We start from the raw sequence: 19,308 nt of genomic DNA, 5'->3' as shown, positions 1-19,308 counted from the left end.
CTCCACACCTGACTTCTCATTGTCTCTTGTCCCAAAGATGGTCTTACTTCTGGGAATTCCTGACATTCCTAAACTCCCCAGGCCCAGGTTCTCCCTCCTGGTCCAGAGGAGGGGGGCTTGTGCCTTGTTGCTTCTCCCCTCCCCCAAGTTTGCTGATGGAGGGAGTTGGGCCACTCCTATACCCTGAGTCACGGCACAGGCTAGGCAGGGCTGCTCAGAGCTGGAGCTGTTCCTGCTAGAAGCTGAGAGCCAAGGCAGGCTGCTTAATCCGATTACCTGAGGCCTGGGGCTTGGGCTGGGCCGTTGGGCAGAGTGAGGAGCAGGGTTCCCTGACGGCAGCCTCTGGAGCCTGGGGCCCGGCCTTGGTGGTGTTCTGATCTGGCTCCAGGCTTTTCATCCGGCATGCACATCACAGACCTCTCAACTCGAGTTGTCCTAGGTTTCCTGGCTCCCCCCTCATGACTGGGTGGACTGAAGATAAAACTTGCCATAATTCAATGGCAGTCGAGAAATCGAGGTTTAGGGACTGGAGTTGGGAGGGCTTAAGTTTTCTCACTTGGGAAAGGGGTTGAATCACGGCCCAAGCACCTGCTGGAATGACTCAGGAAACAAAAATGGTCTCTCTCCTCGGCCTTTCTTGCCCCAGGGGCAGGTCTGGGATTTGAGGAGCAACAGGCGCCAGGAAAGGGTTTGAGTTGGTGGTCGGGGATGCTCCCAAGCTCCTCTCAACACAACTCAGGCCCTGAGGGCACTTGATCCGCCTGTGCTTGATCCCATTGTGGAAAGAATTGGCTTTAAATTGCCTGTGCTCAGGGAGGGGAGGCAATCAGCAACGGGCTGGAAGGCCTGACATCAGGTCTTGGGTGGGGGGGGCGTGGCACCCTGAGGGTGTTGGGGGCTGGGACAAACAGGACACCTGGGTTTACCTACGGGCAGCGGATGTTGGCGCCCTTAAGGAGGTGCAGTGTTCTGGGAGGGCCAGGGGCGGAGTCAGTCTTTAAAAGCTGTTCCCAGGGCTGGCCCGCCTGCCACAAACGCTGAGCCCAGGTGGGAGAGTTCTGGGTCATCCGCGCCTGGCAGCTGCGGGAACTCCGGAGACCACAAAGCGGTTTATGGTTTTCCCCCTCCACGGAAGGTCGGTCTGATCGCAACTGCGGGTCGGGGAGAGGGACCGGGGGGTCCCCCCAGTCAGTAGGCCTCAGAGCAGCACCTCTTCAGTGCCGGGGCATCAGACAGCGGATTTTGCATTCGACTCTCCCCAAAGTGTGCCGAACTGGTTGGAAGCAAAGGCTCTAGTTTAAGCTCTGGGCTTGGGGATAAAATATACTTTTTAAAGACCCAAGTTCCTCAGCAACGACTCCAGACTGGGAAGACCCCTCCATTTTCAGGATCGACGCTTCACGTTGAGGGGAGGGCATTCAGGACGCCCTCTTAAGGCTTCTCCCAACCCATGGCGCTACCGGGCTCCTCACAGGACCAGGCCTGGAGCCTGGAGCCTCCTGCTCCCACGGCTTCTGCGTCTTCATCTTCGGGACCCCAGGAGCGGGAGGGCGCTGGGAGCCCCGCGGCCCCCGGGGCGCTGCCCCTGGAGAAGGTGAAGCGGCCCATGAACGCGTTCATGGTGTGGAGCTCCGCTCAGCGCCGCCAGATGGCGCAGCAGAACCCCAAGATGCACAACTCTGAGATCTCCAAGCGCCTGGGCGCGCAGTGGAAGCTGCTGGACGAGGACGAGAAGCGGCCCTTCGTGGAGGAGGCCAAGCGGCTCCGCGCCCGGCACCTGCGCGACTACCCCGACTACAAGTACCGCCCTCGGCGCAAGGCCAAGAGCTCGGGCGCCGGACCTTCCCGCTGCGGACAGGGAAGAGGTAGCCTGGCCGGCGGCGGCGCGATCTGGGGGCCGGGGTACGCGACCACCCAACCTAGCAGAGGCTTTGGGTACAGACCCCCCAACTACTCGACAGCCTACCTGCCTGGCAGCTATGGGTGAGTGCCTGGGAAGCGGGCTGAAGACGGAGGGCCCATGCGCCCCTCTCCTGGAGCCTTGGTGGGGGCGGATGCCGGAGGACGGGAGCCCACCCAAGCAGAGGCCACTCTCGGCCAAGGTGTGGCGGGCACAGGCGCCAGTACCTTCGGGACCTGTGTAGGGTGGGGCGGGTCAGGGTTCTCCAAGAGGGCGTTTCCATCTCAGTCTGAAGGTGGTGGCCCTGCAGGCCCGGTGACGGACCCCTGGATGCGATTTTGTCCTAGTTAGATGCCCTGTTTTCCCCCTGCTTCTGGCCTGTGTGTGACCCAGCTTCCTCTCCCAGCCCCCAGGGCAAGGAGAGGCCAAGCCCATTCTGCCCCTTCCTGGCCTGACTCCCCAGCCCCAAGAGGAAAACAGCCGTGCAGCACGCAAGCCCGCTCCCGAGCGTGCCCCAACAGGGCCGCGGGCTCTCTATCCCCGGGTCGGCTTCCATGCCTGCTGCGCCCAGAGGACTGGGTAGCCAGGGCTGGGTGGGTGGCAAGCTCTACCCTGCCTGCCCAGAATTGGTCGAACTCACCTCCAACCCAGGGAAGTGCCCTCTAACCTCTTGTTTCTCTCTGCAGCTCTTCCCACTGCAAACTGGAGGCCCCCTCATCGTGCTCCCTCCCTCAGAGTGACCCTAGGCTCCAGGGGGAGCTGCTGCCCCCCTATACCCACTACCTGCCCCCTGGCTCTCCCACTCCATACAATCCTCCCCTTTCTGGTGCCCCCATGCCCCTAACCCACCTCTAACTCTCGTGGACTCAGACCTCACCGGACGTGCCTCATCCTTTTTTAATCCAGCAGCATCCCCTACCCCAGGCTGTCAACCCTTTCTCACGTTGGACTACAGTGCAGACGCCGCCTGCAGTCCTCCCACGAAAGCCAGGGAGAGCCGCACAACACAGTTATATTTTTGGTAGTATTAAACACAGTTTTGTATTATTCACCTGAGTCTCCAGTCTTTATTGTCCCATCTGTTCCCCTCACTGCAGCAGGAAGCAGCCCCATCTCCACTCCCTTCCGCCTAGACCTGCCAGAGCAGGAACCTCCTCACCCCACCCTGGGGCCCTGCCTGAGTCATTCTCCGTCCCCCTTCCCCCACCTCAGCACTGGGGTCTGGGAGACAGTCCCAGCGGGGCTGAGCGGGGGAGGCAGCCACAGGCCCCCAGTCCCCTCCACTCTGCCTTCCAGGCTCCATCTTCTAGGGCCAGAAGGGAAGCAGGGAGGCTGGAGGACAGGGTAAAACATTTACCCAGGATAGTGTTAAACAGCTGGAAATTGCTGCTAGAGGAGGAGGCTTGGCTGAATGACTGAGTTAATAGTTCATGTACAGGGCTTAGAAAAGCACTCAAATGTCAAAATTTTGGCTTAGGAGACTCTACCCCCATCCTCTCCTTTTCTAAGGATCTGGATCCATCAACCATTTGTTTCCACTAAAGCCAACCCTGGCTTAGAAAGTCTGCAAATGCAGAGGAATGGAGGATGAGTAAGTCACACCAGCAGGCTGGCTCAGATGGGGAGAACCCTGAGGTTGGGTGAATGAGTGGAAACGGAATGACTCCAGGAGCTGGCTCTACTCCGCCTTTTTCTGCCTGTGGGGAGGCCTTGCATTCCAGTAGAAGAGCAGCTGGGCGGCGATGAGGCCGTTGCAGAGAGAGGAGACCACAAAGGTCCCAGCCATCAGGGGATCTCCAGTTTCCTGGTTGCAAGAGACAGAGCCAGCGTTACCCTTCAGCATAGCTCAAGAAAGTTTCCCTTATGGACAAAGGATCCTGACGGGGCAGCTTTGGCCCTTAGCTGGGAGAAGATGAGGTTTTAGTGCCTTCTAGAAGGAAGATGTTGCACTCACCTGAATGGAAGTGAAGATTCGGGCCAGGGAGCCCCCAAACAGCAGGAAGACTGTGATGGCTGAGAGCTGGCCTGTGTGCCCATTGTGGTAATTGGTGGCTGCCTGGAGAAGCTAGGGGAGGAGTTGAGACCTTTGGCTCTGTCACCTGAGCTCCTCCCATACTCCCCCAAGTCCAACACCCCCACGCTTTGACCTTCCACTCTTTCCCCTCCACCCTGCGCCCCAACATCTTGTCCCTTGCTCCTGGTACCCACCCTCCCCACCACCACAGCAGGCACATTGGAGGCCTGGAGCAGGGTGACTACAGTCAAGGGCGTCAGAGGTGAGAGAAGCACCAGCAGGACCAGGCCGTAGCAAGCGAGGAAAGCGACACCTAGGGGTGGGGAGACAGGAGTCCTTGTCAATCTCCCAACATCATTTGGCTTTCCAGGCCTGAGTTCCCAGCAGGGTTCCCAGGAGCCACACAGCCTGCTTTTAGGGAAGTCCCCAGCACCTTTCACAGTCTGTCCTCTGTAGTGCATGACCAGGAAGCAGATGGTGATCGTCTGGAGCATCAGGAATAACGCTTCACCCCAAGAGCTGCAGTCAAGAGTTGGGAGGAAGAAAGGTGGGCCTAGAAAGAGGCAGGGAAAGCCTCCATAGCCCCTCCATCCAGGGACACCATGCTCTGATCATGTGTCTCTGGCCCCCACACGGGATTGGCTCATTCTCAATCGTGGCCATTCTTGGGATGCTCACCCCTTCTCAAGGTCACCTCCATTGGTGATGATTAGGTTTCTAAAAGGGCTTAAAACTTTCCTGGTCCCTCATCCCTTTTTTTTTGAGACAGAGTTTCAAAAAAAAAACTCCAGATCTTCTTGCACAGGCTGGAGTGCAGTGGCACAATCTCAGCTCACTGCAACCTCTGTCTCCCAGGTTCGAGTGATTCTCCTGCCTCAGCCTCCCAAGTAGCTGGGATTACAGGTGCCCACCACCACACCCGGCTAATTTTGTATTTTTAGTAGAGACAGGGTTTCACCATGTTGGCCAGGCTGGTTTTGAACTCCTGACCTCAGGTGATCCACCCACCTTGGCCTCCCAAAGTGCTGGGGTTAAAGGCACGAGCCACCCGGCCTGGCGACTTTCCTGCCCTGTAACCTCCCTCACCTTAATCCCCATTAGAGTTGTGGGTATTACCCTTGGGGAGGAAGAGTGGGCCCCTCACCTGAATGGGAAGTTGTTAGTGATGCTATAGACCATGGTCCCAGTCAATGCCACTAGCTCCAGCATTACAGACTGGAGACTCAATCCTTCAGCACTCTTGGCTCCCAGGATTTTAAACACCTGGGGCAGCTTTACTAGGGGAAAGATGAGAAAAGTAGGACTGAGGAGTCTCCATTCTTTGGGATGCAACACAACAGCTACAGAATGAACGCCCACACAGCTGACGGCCTCTCAGAACCTCCACCTCAACCCAACAGCAGGAAAGAAAGGTAAGAGACATACCGAGAAGTGAGCCAGCCACAATGCCCAGCCCCAGGCCTTTGCTGAGGAGAATCTTGAGGCAGGGGACTGAGGAGAGAAAAAAGGGTAAGCAGATAGGAGATGTCTGAAACCGAGGCCAGGGCTTGAAGCTCCTGTGGGCTCTCCCCAACCCCTCTTACCCACACCACGGTCTTGCATTGTCTTGGGGGGAGGAGGGACGGAGGGCAGCGAAAAAGGCCTGGTCTTTCCTGCTCCAAACCACTATACTTTTTTTTTTTTTGAGACAGTCTTGCTCTGTCACCCAGGCTGGAGTGCAGTGGCCCAATCTCAGCCCACTGCAGCCTCTGCCTCTCAGGTTCAAGCAATTCTCTTGTCTCAGCCTCCCAAGTAGCTAGGATTACAGGCGCACACCACCATGCCTGGCTAATTTTTGTGTTTTTAGTAGAGACAGGGTTTCACCATGTTGGCCAGGCTGGTGTCGAACTCCTGACTTCAGATGATCCACCTGCCTCAGCCTCCCAAAGTGCTGGGATTATAGGCTCGAGCTACCGCGCTGGGCCCCGGACTATTACTTTCCAAAACAGCTTTTCTCCAATGCCTACCACCTGCCACATCCAATCTTCCCTTCCCTATAAATTAACATCCAAACTTGGCTTGACCTCCACGGCTCTCCATTGCTTCCCCGTATAAAGTTAAGAAATGCCAAGTTAAGAAATGCCCAAGAGTTTTTAATCCTTTATCTCCCTTCTCTGGGCCAATGGGTGCCCCATTTCACATGTCTTCTCTCACCAAAGACAAGTCTTCATACTTTTTTTTTTTTAATTTTGAGACGGAGTTTCACTCTGTTGCCCAGGCTGGAGTGCAATGGCACGATCTCGGCTCACTGTAACCTCTGCCTCCTGGGTTCAAGAGATTCTCCTGCCTCAGCCTCCCAAGTAGGTGGGATTACAAGCGCCTGCCACAATGTCCGGCTAATTTTTTGTGTTTTTAGTAGAGCCGGGGTTTCACCCTGTTGGCCAGGCTGGTCTCAAACGCCTGACCTCAGGTGATCCACCTGCCTCGGCCTCCCAAAGTGCTGGGATTACAGGCGTGAGCCACCGTGCCCGCCCCATACCACTCTTTCTTGAGCACTCTGACTGTCCCTGGCCCCTACTCAGGGACTAAACCTTACCCTTTCAGGACTTGCTTTTTTTTTTTTTTTCTTTTTTTTTTTTGAGATGGAGTCTGGCTCTGTCGCCCAGGCTGGAGTGCAGTGGCCGGATCTCAGCTCACTGCAAGCTCCGCCTCCCGGGTTCACGCCGTTCTCCTGCCTCAGCCTCCCGAGTAGCTGGGACCACAGGGGCCCGCCACCTCGCCCGGCTAGTTTTTTGTACTTTTTAGTAGAGACGGGGTTTCACTGTGTTAGCCAGGATAGTCTCGATCTCCTGACCTCGTGATCCGCCCGTCTCGGCCTCCCAAAGTGCTAGGATTACAGGCGTGAGCCACCGCGCCCGGCCCAGGACTTGCTTTTATGCCCTGGCCATCTACAACTTATCTAGCCTTGAAGCCTTCCCCTCAAGGAGCTTGGTCCAGTGGGAGTCAGACTCTCACGGGTCATGAATGCGGCTAAAACAAAGTGCCCCACGAGTTCAAGAGAGGGGCAAACTGACGCTTCCCAAATGGTCTGACGGTGGGCCTTGTTGTGGAGCTGTCTCGCAATCAGAAAAAGGAAGGGAGGCAAATTATTCCGAAATCAGACTATGAGCAAACCTGGAGGCTGGAAAGAAAGCAATCAGGGTGGCGGAGCCTTTGGGGGTGCAATGAAGGCCCAATTCATCAGGGGCTTTGAATTAAGCTTAACCCTGCTAGCGATCTAATAAAGGTTGGCATGATTTGACTTGACTTTTATTTTGTTTTATAAAAGTTGAGTCTTTTCGTCTTTCATTGTCGCTAAAGCACAAACCTCACAAAGAAGTAATTCCACCCGGTGACTTCCCCACTGGAACAAATATGGCGTCCCCCCTCTAAGGGGCCGAGACACTTCCGCCCCTCTCAGAAGTGACTTCCGCTCAGCTCGGCGTGGCGGCAGTGACTGCCGTCACTTAGTCGCCGATCAAGCCTTGGACTAAGGGTCCACGGTCACTCGAGCAGGACTTGGATTGGATGCTGAATAAAACTCACCGTGAAGCAAGTCCCACTGAACGAAAAGTTGGTCGTAGCATTTCTCAGGTAAAAGAATCGGCACGAGCAGCCGTTTAAGCGGTCCATCCGCCTCGGCCGCCATATTGCAAAGCTAGCTTCCGCCAGTCTCTCCAGACCGCCATTGACTTTCGTTGCGCGTGCGCGCTGCGGACACTCCGCCTCCCGTTCTTTTCCCGCGGCGAAGCTGGCCCGCCCCTTGCTCCCCGCTCTTTCTGACGCTACCCGCCCCCGCTCTAGTGGCGTAAAATAAGTCTCAGTCAGGGACCACGTTTTGGACGCGCCCGGCAGTTGGAATTCTGAAGCTTGCCGAAGCTGCACGCCTGCGCAGTTAGACCTCCCACGCCTTTGTTGACGCTTCCAGTTTGGAAGTAAGATTTACACCCCTTTCTCCGCTCCTCTTGCTGGGCGCCATCTTGTCTTCTCGTAGCACACTCTGTATTGTTCGAAGTTGAGAGAGAAGGAGCCCGAGTCTCCGAGGTGGCGTTGGGTGGGGGCGCCACTAGCTCCAGTTCGCTCGACGTCTCTAGAGGGAAGGGCGCCAGTGGGAGCAGGAGAGTCTGCACCGGGCAGGCCTCCTTAGGTGCCGCGTTGCGCGTAGGGCCCTGTGCTTGCCTCGCCTCCGGTTGGCTCAGGCCTCGGAGCATGAGTGCGCCGGCAACTGCTGGGCCCGGGACAGTGAAGCAGAGGAGGAGGTGGGGGAGGCGAGCCCAGGGCAGGGAAGGGCAACCCTTGAATCACCCGTGGGGCACAGAGCTGGCCGGCTCCAGCCGTGGCCTGGCGATGCAGCCCCGGGGTTCTCCCGCTCCCCGCTGGCCCGAGGGCGCACCACGTGCTGGGCAGAGACTTCGGCGAGGCCGAGTGGACCCTGCAGCTCCGCTTGGGAAAGGGCACCTTGGACTACCTGGTGGGGGCGCTGTGCTTCGTTACCCAGCGCCGGGACGCCAACCCACGGTGCCCACCTGTTGCAAGGTCACACGGATGTCTGCAGGCAGAGGTGGGGCTGCTGGGGCCCTGCCAGGTGAGGGCTGCCCTTGTGGGGAAGTCTCTGGCTTTGGAGGCCGGAAGCCTCCTGGGGCTCGTACGGCTGGGGGGTGCTACTCATCCTGGCTCCCAGGGATTGCGCCACAGCCTACTGTAAAGGGTGGGACTGGCGCTCACTTGTGGTGCAGGCTGTGGCCATCTGGGAGGCCCTTTCTAGAATCTGGACCTTGGCTGTCCTGAGAATGACTCGCCTCACCTCAAATACTGGGGGCATGAAGTTAGACTTGGCGGGTGGCCCTGTGTAAGGGGCATGCTGTTCCCAGGAGCCGCCAGTGGAGGTCAGAGTACGTACTGCTCCTGCTTGATTCAATCCCTTGCAGGTGGGATAGGAGCATCCCAGGTGCTGCAAGGGTTTAATCGGGCTCTTCTGCTGGCCCTGAATACGGTGGACAGGACAGGACATTCTCATTGCTCGGGAGCCACTGGCGCTGCCTTTGGGAATGAAATTCCACAGCCTCCCACTCATGGCTTTGTCTGCTGCATCTGAAACTGTAGGAGGATCAGGAGGAAGGCTGCAGGGGTGAGTGGCTCTACCGGCTTGCCAGCGATGGGGTACTGGAGCAGCCAGTGGCCCCAAGAGGAGGAAGGAAGGGAGGCACGGCAGACCCAACACAGCTGTGCCAGGCTTTGGGGGGTAAACCCATGAGGCATCGTCACACATTGACATTTTCATCCCTCCTCAGCAGCTGCTTCCGGCTCGCTGAGACCCAGCCATGGAAAGCACAGAAAGGCATGTGACAAGAAACTCATGGCTTTTAATCCTGGCAGGACAAGGAAAACCCCAAGTCAAAGATACACATATATTTTGCTACTCTCCTCTTGGGGGGACAGTTCGTCACATTTAATAAAACTCTCTCCCCTCCCTCCTCCCAACTGCATTATCTCTTATTTGTTTATTTATTTGAGACAGTCTGGCTCTGTCGCCCAATCTGGAGTGCAGTGGCGCGATCTTGGCTCAGTGGCGTGATGTCGGCTCACTGCAACCTCCACCTCCTGGGTTCAGGCAATTCTGCCTCAGCCTCCCAAGTAGCTGGGATTACAGGCCTGCTGGGATTATGCCACCACACCCGGCTAATTTTTTTGTATTTTTAGTAGAGATGGGGTTTCACCATGTTGGCCAGGCTGGTCTCTAAACTTCTGACCTCCAGTGATCTGCCTGCCTCAGCCTCCCAAAGTGCTGGGATTACAGGCATGAGCCATCGCGCCCGGCTCTATTTTAGTTCTTCAAGAAAGGGAAGGAAAATAACTTTGTCTTTGAGACAGTTGCATGTCAAGGAAATAAGGGACCCCCCCACCACACCCCAACCCCCTCAGTGCCCTGGGGTTTGAAGCAAATGCTCAGAGGGCCTGGTAGGCGGATGGGCGTCTCCGGACGATGCAGAAGGCAATAAGCACCAGGGCAAGGAGGCCAAGAAGGACCAGGCCGATGATGAGAGGCAGCAAGATGGACCGGTCACTGGGGCAGGAGAAACCTGGCGGAAGGACAGGGCAGGTAGCTATTACAGTGACATGATGGTTGGGATAAAGGTGGGAGGAGGGAATGGGGGGATGCTAGGGAGTAGGAGATTGGTGAGGAGCTCACCACAGTGACTCAGCAGTGACAAAAGGGGGAAACTGGCAGAGTCTTGTAGAGGATGGGAGGACAGCTGCCCTATAGCCATGACAAGCTGGGAGAGGGAGGAGATTTGGGGGGTTAAGAAGAGAGATGCGTGGCTTATGGGCCTGGGGAAGGGGTTTTCAGTGCAGTGGAAGGATTCTAGGAGGGAAGGAGTAGGTAGGTCTTACTTTGCCCAAAGACCCCTGTGTGGGGCAGCTGAGCAGCCTGGAGCCTCAGGGAGAGCAGGTCGAGGTGGACAGCTGGTGAAAGAATGATGCTCGAGTTGCTGCAACTGAAGCTCTGGCCCAGGGGTGCTTGGAGATCTCGAAGGGATGCATTCTGAGCCGAGAATGTCCACTCTGGAGGAGTGAGGAAGGGTTAGATCCTATCTACCTCCCTGGCCCCAGCTTAGTCCTTTCAGGAACCCTGGTGTCTAGTGGTAGCAATGAGAAAGGGAAGGAGGTTACTTACGTGCTGCATGGGGGAAAGACACGTTGTACTCCACTGCCATGTAGCTCAGGTAGACAACCCTCTGCTGGAGGTCCTGTGGGGCAAACAGGAAAGCAGGTGGCATCCCTCTTCACAGAGGAAGGAGTAGGGTGCAGGATTGGGAGGGGTGGGGCGCCGGGAGGCTGAGTGAGGGGTGAGACTGAGGTCATGGCTATACCTGCATGAATCCAAAGCTGAGGTGTCCATAGGGGAATGAGAGAAGCAGGTGGGGATGGGCACCCTCACAGCTCCCCTGGACCTTGGTTTTGTTGGGGTTCAGTACAGAGATGCCCCAGGCCTGCGGAAGTTAAAGATCAGAAGGTCACAAGATCGCATGCGATGCCAGCCAATATTCCCCGTCCTGTCTTCCTTCTTCCCTCTGAGCCTATAGCCAGTCCTGCCTCCCTCCCCTCTCGTACCCATTTTTAGCTTTACCTCTCCTCCACCCTGGGTTGTGTACATGACTCGAATCTGAATCTGGGCTTGGAGGTGGACACAGGGCTGGGAACCATTGGTCCATGTGTAGTCTCCAATGGTCTCCTTAGAGGCCGGGCTAGGACTCGGAGAGGGCGGAGGTGGTCCTGGGTGGGCAGAACTGGTGAGTCCTGGGCTGGTGGTAGTGCTGTTGCTTGTTGGATGAACCGTGGCATTTCCATGACTAGTGGTGGCAGGCCTGTGAGTGGCAGTTGAGGGTCCCTGGCTGGTGGCAGTGCTGTTGCTTGTTGGATGAACCGTGGTGTTTCTGTGGCTGGTGGTGGTGGGGTTGTGCGTGGCAGTCGTGGGTCCGTGGCTGGTGGTGCCTGTGGTGGTTGTCCTGTGAGTAGTGGTTTTGTGGCTCTTGGTAGTCCTGTGGCTGGTTGTTCCAGTGCTCTCTGTAGCCGTGGGTGTCACCGTGAAGGATGGCAGCAGAGTGGCCGATTTTTTGTGAGGACAGTCATTCCCTGTCCCCTGGGCTTTTGGCAGAGAGATGGTTAGCCACCCAGGGGCAGGCTCCCTCCCAGGGGTCCCCTCCCCTCAGCCTCCTTTTTCCTTACCTGCGAGTAGCCCCAGCAGGGCCCCCAAGAAAAGCACAGCCAGCCTCATGGCTGAACTACCTCACCCCGAGTCCAGCGAGGCTGTCTGCACCAGTTGCTCAGCTCTACTCCCTCAGCCCTCTCTTGGAAAGGAGGAAATGAAAGTCTCACTTCCTGTACTGGAGATGATCCCACCCACAGCCTGACTCAGGGGCCTCAGCTCTAGCCATCTCTCTCTTAGTCATTAGTTTTTGTAATTAAGGTAGGGCACTGTTGGCCCCTGCTTCATCAGGGCAAAGTCAACAGGGTCACATGGGTACATGAAAGGGAGTCCTAGGGCAGTTGATCCATAGGGATCCATGTGTCAAACTCAGCAAAACTTGCTTGGCAGTTGTGGCAGGTGGCTATGGGAACAGCTGAGACCCAGGCCCCTCCCTCAGTGGTGGGGAAATCAGCGTCTCCACTCCCCTTTCCCCTGGACCTCGGGGCTGACCCCTGTACTTCCTCTTGGCTGAGGCACGTGAGGGGCTTGTGATCATCCACACCCAGCCCTTTACAGAGGGGCAGCATTCCAGTCAGCATCACCGAGAACATGGCTTTCCAGCCTCTGGGAACTCTCAGATGGTGACAAGAAAGCAACACAGCCCAAAGGTAACTATCTGCTGGTGAAGGGGGGAGCAGAGATGCACCCAGTAGCAGGTGGGAGAGGGAAGGGGAGGTAAGAAATGAGAAGCCCAAACAGGCAGTTTCCAAGTCATTTTATTCAGAATTTTGTGTTTGTTTCCTGAATCAATAAATACTATACAAAACAATGTAAAAATGGCTACCATTTTCTCTCCCCTGCTTCCCCCCACCTGGGGACAACCCCCTGGGCAACCTCACTCAGGGGTTTTAGGGGTTCTCCCTCCAGATTTGGTCCAGCAAATGAGGCTGAGTGACGTAGTCCCCTGAATCACTTTCAAAGGAGCTCAGCTGAGGTGAGGAGAGCCTCTGGGATCTGGAGGTTACTAGGTTAGGGAAATGGATTAGTGTTTTTTTGGGAGAAGAGCCGGCGCCTGGGGCAAGAGCCTACCCCAAAGAAAAGGGTGTCTAAAATGTTCACGGTTCCTTCTTTTTTTGCCTCAAAAAGTGACATTTATTCAAAGAAAAAAAATGACAAGATGTCCATCCCTTGGCTCCCTTCCCTCCCCCCTCCTGCTGCTCCTCAGCCCCCCGAGATTGAGCCCTGGCTGAGGCTGGGTGGCAGGACAACCCCTCAGATGAGGTCGGCAACATTGAGGGGCATTTCCTCAATGGAGGTGTTATAGAAGGTCTCGATGTCTCGAAGAGTCCTCTTGTCTTCTTCTGTCACCATGTTAATAGCCACACCTTTACGGCCAAACCGTCCACCTCGACCGATTCTGGAAAACAAGGAAAGGGATGAGGAACATCAGGAACTTTAGCCCAGGGAGGGGCAGGCGTGGGGGAGTGTTCCAGATCTACTCTTACCTGTGGATATAGTTTTCCCTGTTGGTGGGAAGGTCATAGTTGATGACTAAAGAAACCTGCTGCACATCAATGCCTCTGGCCTATGTCAAAAAAGACAACTCTTCAGCATGTGCATGACAGAACACTATCCCGAAGAGACACTTAGGCATCCATGTAGGCAGCCAAGGAAGGCGGAGGAAATAAGCATCCCTGTTCCCCAAAAGCCTTAGGCATGCCAGATTCTATTCCAAGCTGCTACTTTCCTGAGAGGGGCACTGGATGTCCCCTTGGAGAGGGAATCACCTTGGATCCTCCCTTCTGCCTTTCCGGTCAATTCCCTCTACTCACCAGCAGGTCAGTGGTAATCAAAACTCTGCTAGAGCCAGAACGAAACTCCCTCATGATCACGTCTCGTTCCTTTTGGTCCATATCTCCATGCTGGAAGAGAAAACAAACCAGGTAGGCACATGGGTTCCAGGAACCCTGGCTTCAAGTAGGACACTTCTGACTGGCAGACCCACAAGGGGCTGGCAGCGGGCAAACACACCATGGCAGAGACAGTGAAATCTCGAGCATGCATCTTCTCGGTGAGCCAGTCCACCTTCCTCCGGGTGTTGATGAAGATGACTGCCTGGGTGATGGTCAGCGTTTCGTACAAGTCACATAGTGTGTCCAGCTTCCACTCCTGCAGGTGAGGGGACAAAAATCAGTCAGGGGCTATACCCAACAACTCACTACCAGGCCCGCCTCCTGCACTGGGCCCCACCTCTCGTTCCACGTTGATGTAGAATTGGCGGATACCCTCCAGGGTCAACTCTTCCTTCTTGACAAGAATCCGAATGGGGTCCCTCATGAACTTCTTGGTCACCTCAAGCACATCAGAAGGCATTGTAGCTGACAGCAAAACTACCTAGTGGAAAAAAAGGCCAGCCTTAGAGCGGTGGATCCTTCCCAAGGTCTGCTCCCTTCCCTAGCCACACCTAAAACGGAAGTGGATGCATAAAAAGGCTCAAGACAAGAATCCAGAGTTTGGTTCCCCTGGCACTTGAAATTTTTCTTCCAGAATCATTAGCGATTCGAGCAAGGCTGCCCTCACCTGGGTGTTGCTGTTGAGCTTTTGGAATATGTCATAGATCTGGTCCTTGAATCCACGGCTTAACATTTCGTCAGCTTCGTCCAGTACAAACATCTTGATGTATTTGGGAGCTAGAGAAGAAAGAAAAAGCCAATATATAGCATATAATCAGGGAAATGTAGGAGAGATATATCCAGCTTTGCTGATAAAAAACAGAGAGGGGCCGAGTAGTCTGCTCTCAGAGTACAAAGACTGATCCTTTGCCCAGGACGTTCCCGCCAAGCCAGAAAACAGCCCTGGGAAGTAGGACACTGCCTGGGCTGCACTGGCAGGGAAGCCAGAGGCTCAGATGACACGCATGGGCTCCATCACAGAGCAGCTCTTCCCCAGAGGGAAACCAGCATCTGAGGGAATGACTTTGGCTTACGCTGAAAGATTGGAAAGCATGCACAAGAGTGAAGTGACCCAGGGGTTGGAGAACTAAATTACTCACACAGGTATCTCCGGTTAAGCATATCAAACACTCGGCCAGGGGTCCCCACAATTATGTGGGGGGCTTCCATCTGCAGTTTCTGCACCTCAGCACGCACGTTGGTGCCCCCAATACAGGCATGACAGGAGGCACCCATGTAGTCTCCTAGTGCCATGACCACCTTCTGTATCTGCGCAGAGAAAGACAGATGCTCACATATTAGCTACAGCTGTGCCAGGCACCATTCTTAAATGTTTTTCATGTATTTATTCCTAACCAACAACTTTGGGGCATGCACTATTATTACACTCACATTCAGCTGAGAAACAGGCAGAGGCTAAAATCCACTTAAGACCGTGCTGTCAATAGGTGGCAAAGACAGGATTTCAACTCAGTCTGGTTCCTGAGTGTACAGTGATTCACAGTAAGGCCGCTCAGATAATTAATTCAGTTTCTTACTCTAGATATTTAGAACCCGTAACTTTCTGAAAGCTAATTTGACCAACTGCTTCGTCATGCAGCAACCAGTTTTGTTTTGTCTTTTTTCAAACAGAGCTTTGCTCGTCGCCCAGGCTGGAGTGCAATGGCACAATCTCAGCTCACTGCAACCTCCGCCTCCTGGGTTAAATTCTCCTGCCTGAGCCTCCCCCAAGTAGCTGGGATAACAGGCACATGCCACTACGCCCGGCTAGTTTTTATATTTCTAGTAGAGATGGGGTTTCACTATGTTGGCCAGGCTGGTCTCCAACTCCTGATCTCAAGTGATCTGCCTGCCTCGGCCTCCCAAAGTGTTGGGATTACATGAGTGAGCCACCGCGCCCGGCCAGCAACCAGTTTTATAGAACAGGTGATGCATATCCACGTCCTACTGTACTCCTACCACAGGACCAAAAGCTACGAGCCATGTTCACTCTGAGAAAACTGAGAGCCAAGTGCCTTAGAATGGAGCTCTGCTGTAACTTCTTACATTATCCACACCCAGAATAATCACTGCACCTGCCACAGAACATTTAAAAAACATGCTCTGGCCGGGCGCGGTGGCGCACATCTGTAATCCCAGCACTTTGGGAGGCCGAGGCGGGCGGATCACGAGGTCAGGAGACCGAGATCACAGTGAAACCCCGTCTCTACTAAAAATACAAAAAATTAGCTAGGTGTGGTGGCGGGTGCCTGTAGTCCCAGCTTACTCGGGAGGCTGAGCCAGGAGAATGGCGTGAACCCAGGAGGTGGAGCTTGCAGTGAGCCGAGATCGCGCCACTGCACTCCAGCCTGGGCGACAGAACTAGACTCCATATCAAAAACAAAACAAAACAAACAAAAAAACATGCTCTGAGCCTCAGTACTCTAGTTGAGATGAGTGTCGCAGCATGACCCAGAGTAAGTCCAGCATTAGAACTGTGTGTGCCCCAGGCATGAAACAGCTCTAGGCATTAAGCCAGGGTGAAAAAAGGACTGTCCGGCTGGGCGTGGTGGCTCACACCTGTAATCCCAGCACTTTGGGAGGCTGAGGCAGGTGGATCATGAGGTCGGGAGACTGAGACCATCCTGGCTGACATGGTGAAACCCCATCTCTACTAAAAGATACAAAAAAATTAGCTGGGCGTGGTGGCAGACGCCTGTAGTTCCAGCTACTTGGGAGGCTGAGGGCAGGAGAATGGAGTGAACCCAGGAGGCAGAGCTTACAGTAAGCTGAGATAGCGCCACTAACACTCCAGCCTGAGTGACACAAACTCTTGTCTCCCAAAAAACAAAAAACAAACAAAAAAAAAACCAAACATAAAAAACCAAATAACAAAACTCTCCACTGTCCATCTGCTCTGACTACCATAATAGCACCCCCACCGAGGTGTCTCTTAGCCCATGGTGATGGTGCTTATTCAGAACACAGCCACCAAACTTGCCCAGCCAGCCAGGCTTCACCCAAGAGCCTTCCCATTTGACTCAGGAAATGGGTGGAGGAAGTGATGGCTACATTTGGGTAAGAAATAGCTTCTAATTAACCCAGCAGGTCTCGAGAGCGTTAGGGCACCCATCTCTCTTCCTCCCAAGGTGGTGATCAGAGAACACTTCTCTGGTCCTTGGATCATGCCCATTATCCCTAAATCAGCCTTTAAGGAGGGAACAGAAACCACTCTTACCTGTTGAGCCAATTCTCGAGTGGGTGCCAGGACCAAGGCCTGGGTGGCTTTTAGATCTAATTCGATCTGCTGCAGAATTGATATGGCAAATGTGGCCGTTTTCCCAGTCCCAGATTGGGCTTGAGCGATCACATCATAACCTAAACAAACAAATTAGGAGTTAAATGTGGTGAAGAATATACACTTTGGGATATTCAAGTCGTAGGTGAATGAGACCAATAAGCAACCAATGAACCAAGCATTTCATGGCTCACACATTACCTTACCAGTCAACACAGTTACACATTGAGAACCAGATAGAAACAAAGACCAGTTATTAACTCGTCTAGTGTTGCACACCAAGCTGGACTAGAACTATGGCTGCAGAGACAAGTGTAAGCTGGCTACAATACCACCTCTTTAAAGGAAACATATGTGTCCAAGGCATGAACCAGGCATGGGCACAGATCAGAAGCCAAGCTGGGATGAACAAGGAGTTGCTTTGTCCCTGGCTGATATGAGATGGGCACCACCAACCAGATGCCACTCTACCCAGGTCAGGGACAGTCCAGAATGTCTTCTGGTACTGAGAGTTCTCACCCTTGATACAAGGTAGAATGGCTCGCTGCTGGATGGCAGACGGCTTCTCAAAACCATAGGCGTAGATGCCACGGAGAAGGGACTCTGAGAGGTTCATGTCATCAAAGCTGTCAACAATCTCATTCCAGTTACTCTATGGGATGCAAAGAAATTAAAGTTTGAGTCGTGGAAAAGGTGGGGCTGAGCTGTAGTCCCAGAGCGAACAGGATCTGGTGCCTACTAACCAAAGCCTCGAAGCTTACAACCCCTCCTCCCTTTAGGGAAACCAGGTGCTTCTAGATGGGCTGGGAAATCAATCTAAGAGGCCACTCTAACTCTATACAACTGTAAGGCTGAGAGTTGTAATGGGGGAGGACACAATTTCATTTGTCCAGTCTCACCTCGATGACGCCTTCGGGCTCCATCCCATCGGGGCCATTGTCTCTGGATCTGTTGGTTTAAAGCACAAATTTTGTCCCCTGCCAGACCGAAGCACTCAGAAATCCTGACAACCGGGCTCTGTCAGGAGTGGCCTGCATGATGCCATCAACCTGCTCTTCCAGATCCAACTCCCACCGTTTCCCAAAAGGTACCCAGAGGAGGAGTATCTATAAAACTGCGTGAGGCCTTTGCCCCATGCAGGCAGCGGCTCAGGCCAGGCAACCCCGACTTAAGGGGGTGACCCTTTCTGAAGACAGGTTGGCAGGCGTGCCGCTGCGCTCACGGCGCCCAGAGGTGGTGCTTGCCGCCAGGTCCACGTGGGCCCGACCCAGCCGCTTAAAGCCCCAGCGCGTGCACCTCCCACCACAGCACCAGCGCGCCGGAAGTCCCGCCCTTCACCTCCCAGATCGGAGGGTAGGACATCCCCTTCCCCCCACGTCATCCCGCCCGCGCCCTCCCCCACTCCCTCCAGCCGAACCCCCCTTCGCGTTGCCCGGATGTGGGAGGCCGCGGGCGGTGGCGGCCTCGCGCACAATGAGCCCAAGCCGAGCTAGCAAAGGGGGAGATTGCACAACACTTAGAAGCGAAGCAGACTGGGGGAGGGGAACGCCTCAGGCCACCATGTGCTCGCTCCCTCGACCACCCGGCGGCGTCTCCCACCCCTCCATGGAACAATCCACATCCCGCCCGCCCCCGTCGCGAAGTAGCGTCGCCCTCCCGTACCTCAGGCCGCTCACCCCCGAAGTAAAGTGGACCTGCCCATCCGCAGTTTGCCAATAGCCCGGCTTGTGCGGCAAAATGGACCCGCCCGCCCGGCGCCGGGTGGGCTCCTGGTGCCTCACGCGGCCGCTCCTCGGGGTTAGGCTCAGTCCTGGCCGTCAAGAAAACCAGCACACTGAACGGCCGGTTTCTTCTCCCCGACCTGTGTTTTAGCCGCGACGATGTGACTGGATCTGAGGACCAGGCACCCCCGCCTCTCGCGAGTGGTACCGTCAGAATCCTCCGGAACCCCGCGCGCCGTCCCTCCCCCGGCACAGGGAGACAACCGGACCTGCCGGCTCTGGGCCACACACAGTGGCGGCCGCCTCCACCTTTCTTTCCCACGCCAGGTCGCGACCCCGTCTCGCCACTCAGCGCCGGGGCTTCGCGCACGGCACCGCCTCGGGTCGAGGCTCGTAACAAACCTCGCAAGCCTGACCCTAGCCGGGCTGTCCCTGCCCTCCTCTTCGACCCTGGTGGCCGCGTAGGCCGTGGATCTTCTTCCCCCTCGCCCCCCCCAGGTCGGACCTCCCCCCGGCTCGGTTTCCCCCACAACCCTGCTGGGCCTCTCAGCTACCCCCAGCGGGCCCGTCGGAAGGGGGGCGGAAAGGTAAGCAGCCACAATCTCTTGCAAATGTCTGTCTTACCGGGAATCCTGGCTCGCAGACATGATCCTTAGAAACTAGGGCGGAGTGCCCGCCTATCGACAACTTATAGAGCGCCCGACTCCGCCCCGGCCATCGCATTGGCTTGGCTGCC

The 19,308-nt window shown here is 55.4% G+C and overlaps 4 protein-coding genes, 1 long non-coding RNA gene and 3 other non-coding genes across 14 annotated transcripts; 2 read left to right on the top strand and 6 right to left on the bottom strand.

Annotated features, from left to right (window-relative positions):
- Positions 1-5: 5 nt before the first annotated feature.
- SOX15 (SRY-box transcription factor 15) lies at positions 6-2,951 on the top strand. The gene is made up of 2 exons (XM_008010166.3): positions 6-1,983; positions 2,587-2,951. Exons 1-2 carry the CDS (start codon positions 1,451-1,453, stop codon positions 2,753-2,755), a joined length of 702 nt encoding a protein of 233 aa, XP_008008357.1. The 5' UTR covers positions 6-1,450; the 3' UTR covers positions 2,756-2,951.
- On the bottom strand, positions 2,909-7,666 carry MPDU1 (mannose-P-dolichol utilization defect 1). Of its 6 annotated transcripts, none has more exons than XM_008010170.3 (7): positions 7,479-7,581; positions 5,340-5,405; positions 5,059-5,191; positions 4,348-4,433; positions 4,109-4,227; positions 3,855-3,965; positions 2,909-3,704 (listed from the first exon to the last, which is right to left on the bottom strand). In XM_008010170.3, the coding sequence occupies exons 1-7, from the start codon at positions 7,579-7,581 to the stop codon at positions 3,579-3,581; spliced, it is 744 nt and encodes a 247-aa protein (XP_008008361.2). In that variant the 3' UTR covers positions 2,909-3,578. The 6 variants fall into 6 exon arrangements, with proteins under 6 accessions (XP_008008361.2, XP_008008363.2, XP_072860774.1 ...); XM_008010172.3 differs by having other exon boundaries at positions 5,059-5,186; positions 7,479-7,580; XM_073004673.1 differs by lacking the exon at positions 4,109-4,227 and having other exon boundaries at positions 5,059-5,186; positions 7,479-7,666.
- A 93-nt stretch (positions 7,667-7,759) lies between these two features.
- On the top strand, positions 7,760-9,421 carry LOC103242312 (uncharacterized). 2 transcript variants are annotated; one of them, XR_500725.3, is made up of 3 exons: positions 7,760-7,867; positions 8,861-9,060; positions 9,224-9,421. It is a non-coding gene; the product is annotated as an uncharacterized lncRNA (long non-coding RNA). The 2 variants fall into 2 exon arrangements; XR_500726.3 differs by lacking the exon at positions 7,760-7,867 and adding an exon at positions 7,874-8,493.
- CD68 (CD68 molecule) lies at positions 9,276-12,274 on the bottom strand. The gene is made up of 6 exons (XM_008010174.3): positions 11,661-12,274; positions 11,062-11,579; positions 10,805-10,924; positions 10,609-10,681; positions 10,326-10,496; positions 9,276-10,012 (listed from the first exon to the last, which is right to left on the bottom strand). Exons 1-6 carry the CDS (start codon positions 11,707-11,709, stop codon positions 9,879-9,881), a joined length of 1,065 nt encoding a protein of 354 aa, XP_008008365.1. The 5' UTR covers positions 11,710-12,274; the 3' UTR covers positions 9,276-9,878.
- Positions 12,275-12,380: 106 nt separating this feature from the next.
- On the bottom strand, positions 12,381-19,297 carry EIF4A1 (eukaryotic translation initiation factor 4A1). The gene is made up of 11 exons (XM_008010175.3): positions 19,197-19,297; positions 17,751-17,799; positions 17,371-17,503; positions 16,792-16,931; positions 14,675-14,843; positions 14,203-14,312; positions 13,873-14,016; positions 13,654-13,791; positions 13,455-13,544; positions 13,128-13,207; positions 12,381-13,039 (listed from the first exon to the last, which is right to left on the bottom strand). The coding sequence occupies exons 1-11, from the start codon at positions 19,217-19,219 to the stop codon at positions 12,895-12,897; spliced, it is 1,221 nt and encodes a 406-aa protein (XP_008008366.1). The 5' UTR covers positions 19,220-19,297; the 3' UTR covers positions 12,381-12,894.
- Positions 13,277-13,416, bottom strand: LOC119620363 (small nucleolar RNA SNORA67). Its single transcript, XR_005236898.1, has one exon. It is a non-coding gene; the product is annotated as a small nucleolar RNA SNORA67 (small nucleolar RNA).
- LOC119620395 (small nucleolar RNA SNORD10) lies at positions 14,416-14,558 on the bottom strand. Its single transcript, XR_005236925.1, has one exon. It is a non-coding gene; the product is annotated as a small nucleolar RNA SNORD10 (small nucleolar RNA).
- On the bottom strand, positions 17,202-17,336 carry LOC119620374 (small nucleolar RNA SNORA48). The gene has a single exon (XR_005236907.1). It is a non-coding gene; the product is annotated as a small nucleolar RNA SNORA48 (small nucleolar RNA).
- Positions 19,298-19,308: the final 11 nt, after the last annotated feature.

This window comes from Chlorocebus sabaeus, chromosome 16 (assembly GCF_047675955.1).
Source record: "Chlorocebus sabaeus isolate Y175 chromosome 16, mChlSab1.0.hap1, whole genome shotgun sequence".
Classification (NCBI taxonomy): Eukaryota; Metazoa; Chordata; class Mammalia; order Primates; family Cercopithecidae; genus Chlorocebus; species Chlorocebus sabaeus.
This window is presented reverse-complemented; position numbering and strand designations above follow the sequence as displayed.

Excerpts from the sequence above, each read along its gene's own strand:
- SOX15 (XM_008010166.3), top strand. The coding sequence starts at position 1,451 with ATGGCGCTACCGGGCTCCTCACAGGACCAGGCCTGGAGCCTGGAGCCT. Across the intron at positions 1,984-2,586 it reads TACCTGCCTGGCAGCTATGG|CTCTTCCCACTGCAAACTGG; the intron begins GTGAGTGCCTGG and ends TTCTCTCTGCAG.
- MPDU1 (XM_008010169.3), bottom strand. The coding sequence starts at position 7,581 with ATGGCGGCCGAGGCGGATGGACCGCTTAAACGGCTGCTCGTGCCGATT. Across the intron at positions 5,192-5,339 it reads TGTGGCTGGCTCACTTCTCG|TAAAGCTGCCCCAGGTGTTT; the intron begins GTATGTCTCTTA and ends TCTTTCCCCTAG. Across the intron at positions 4,434-5,058 it reads ACTAACAACTTCCCATTCAG|CTCTTGGGGTGAAGCGTTAT; the intron begins GTGAGGGGCCCA and ends TCTTGACTGCAG.
- CD68 (XM_008010174.3), bottom strand. The coding sequence starts at position 11,709 with ATGAGGCTGGCTGTGCTTTTCTTGGGGGCCCTGCTGGGGCTACTCGCA. Across the intron at positions 10,925-11,061 it reads CAACCCAGGGTGGAGGAGAG|GCCTGGGGCATCTCTGTACT; the intron begins GTAAAGCTAAAA and ends TAACTTCCGCAG. Across the intron at positions 10,013-10,325 it reads CACAGGGGTCTTTGGGCAAA|GTTTCTCCTGCCCCAGTGAC; the intron begins GTAAGACCTACC and ends TCCTTCCGCCAG.
- EIF4A1 (XM_008010175.3), bottom strand. The coding sequence starts at position 19,219 with ATGTCTGCGAGCCAGGATTCCCG. Across the intron at positions 17,800-19,196 it reads TCTGCGAGCCAGGATTCCCG|ATCCAGAGACAATGGCCCCG; the intron begins GTAAGACAGACA and ends TTAAACCAACAG. Across the intron at positions 17,504-17,750 it reads AGCCCGAAGGCGTCATCGAG|AGTAACTGGAATGAGATTGT; the intron begins GTGAGACTGGAC and ends TGCATCCCATAG.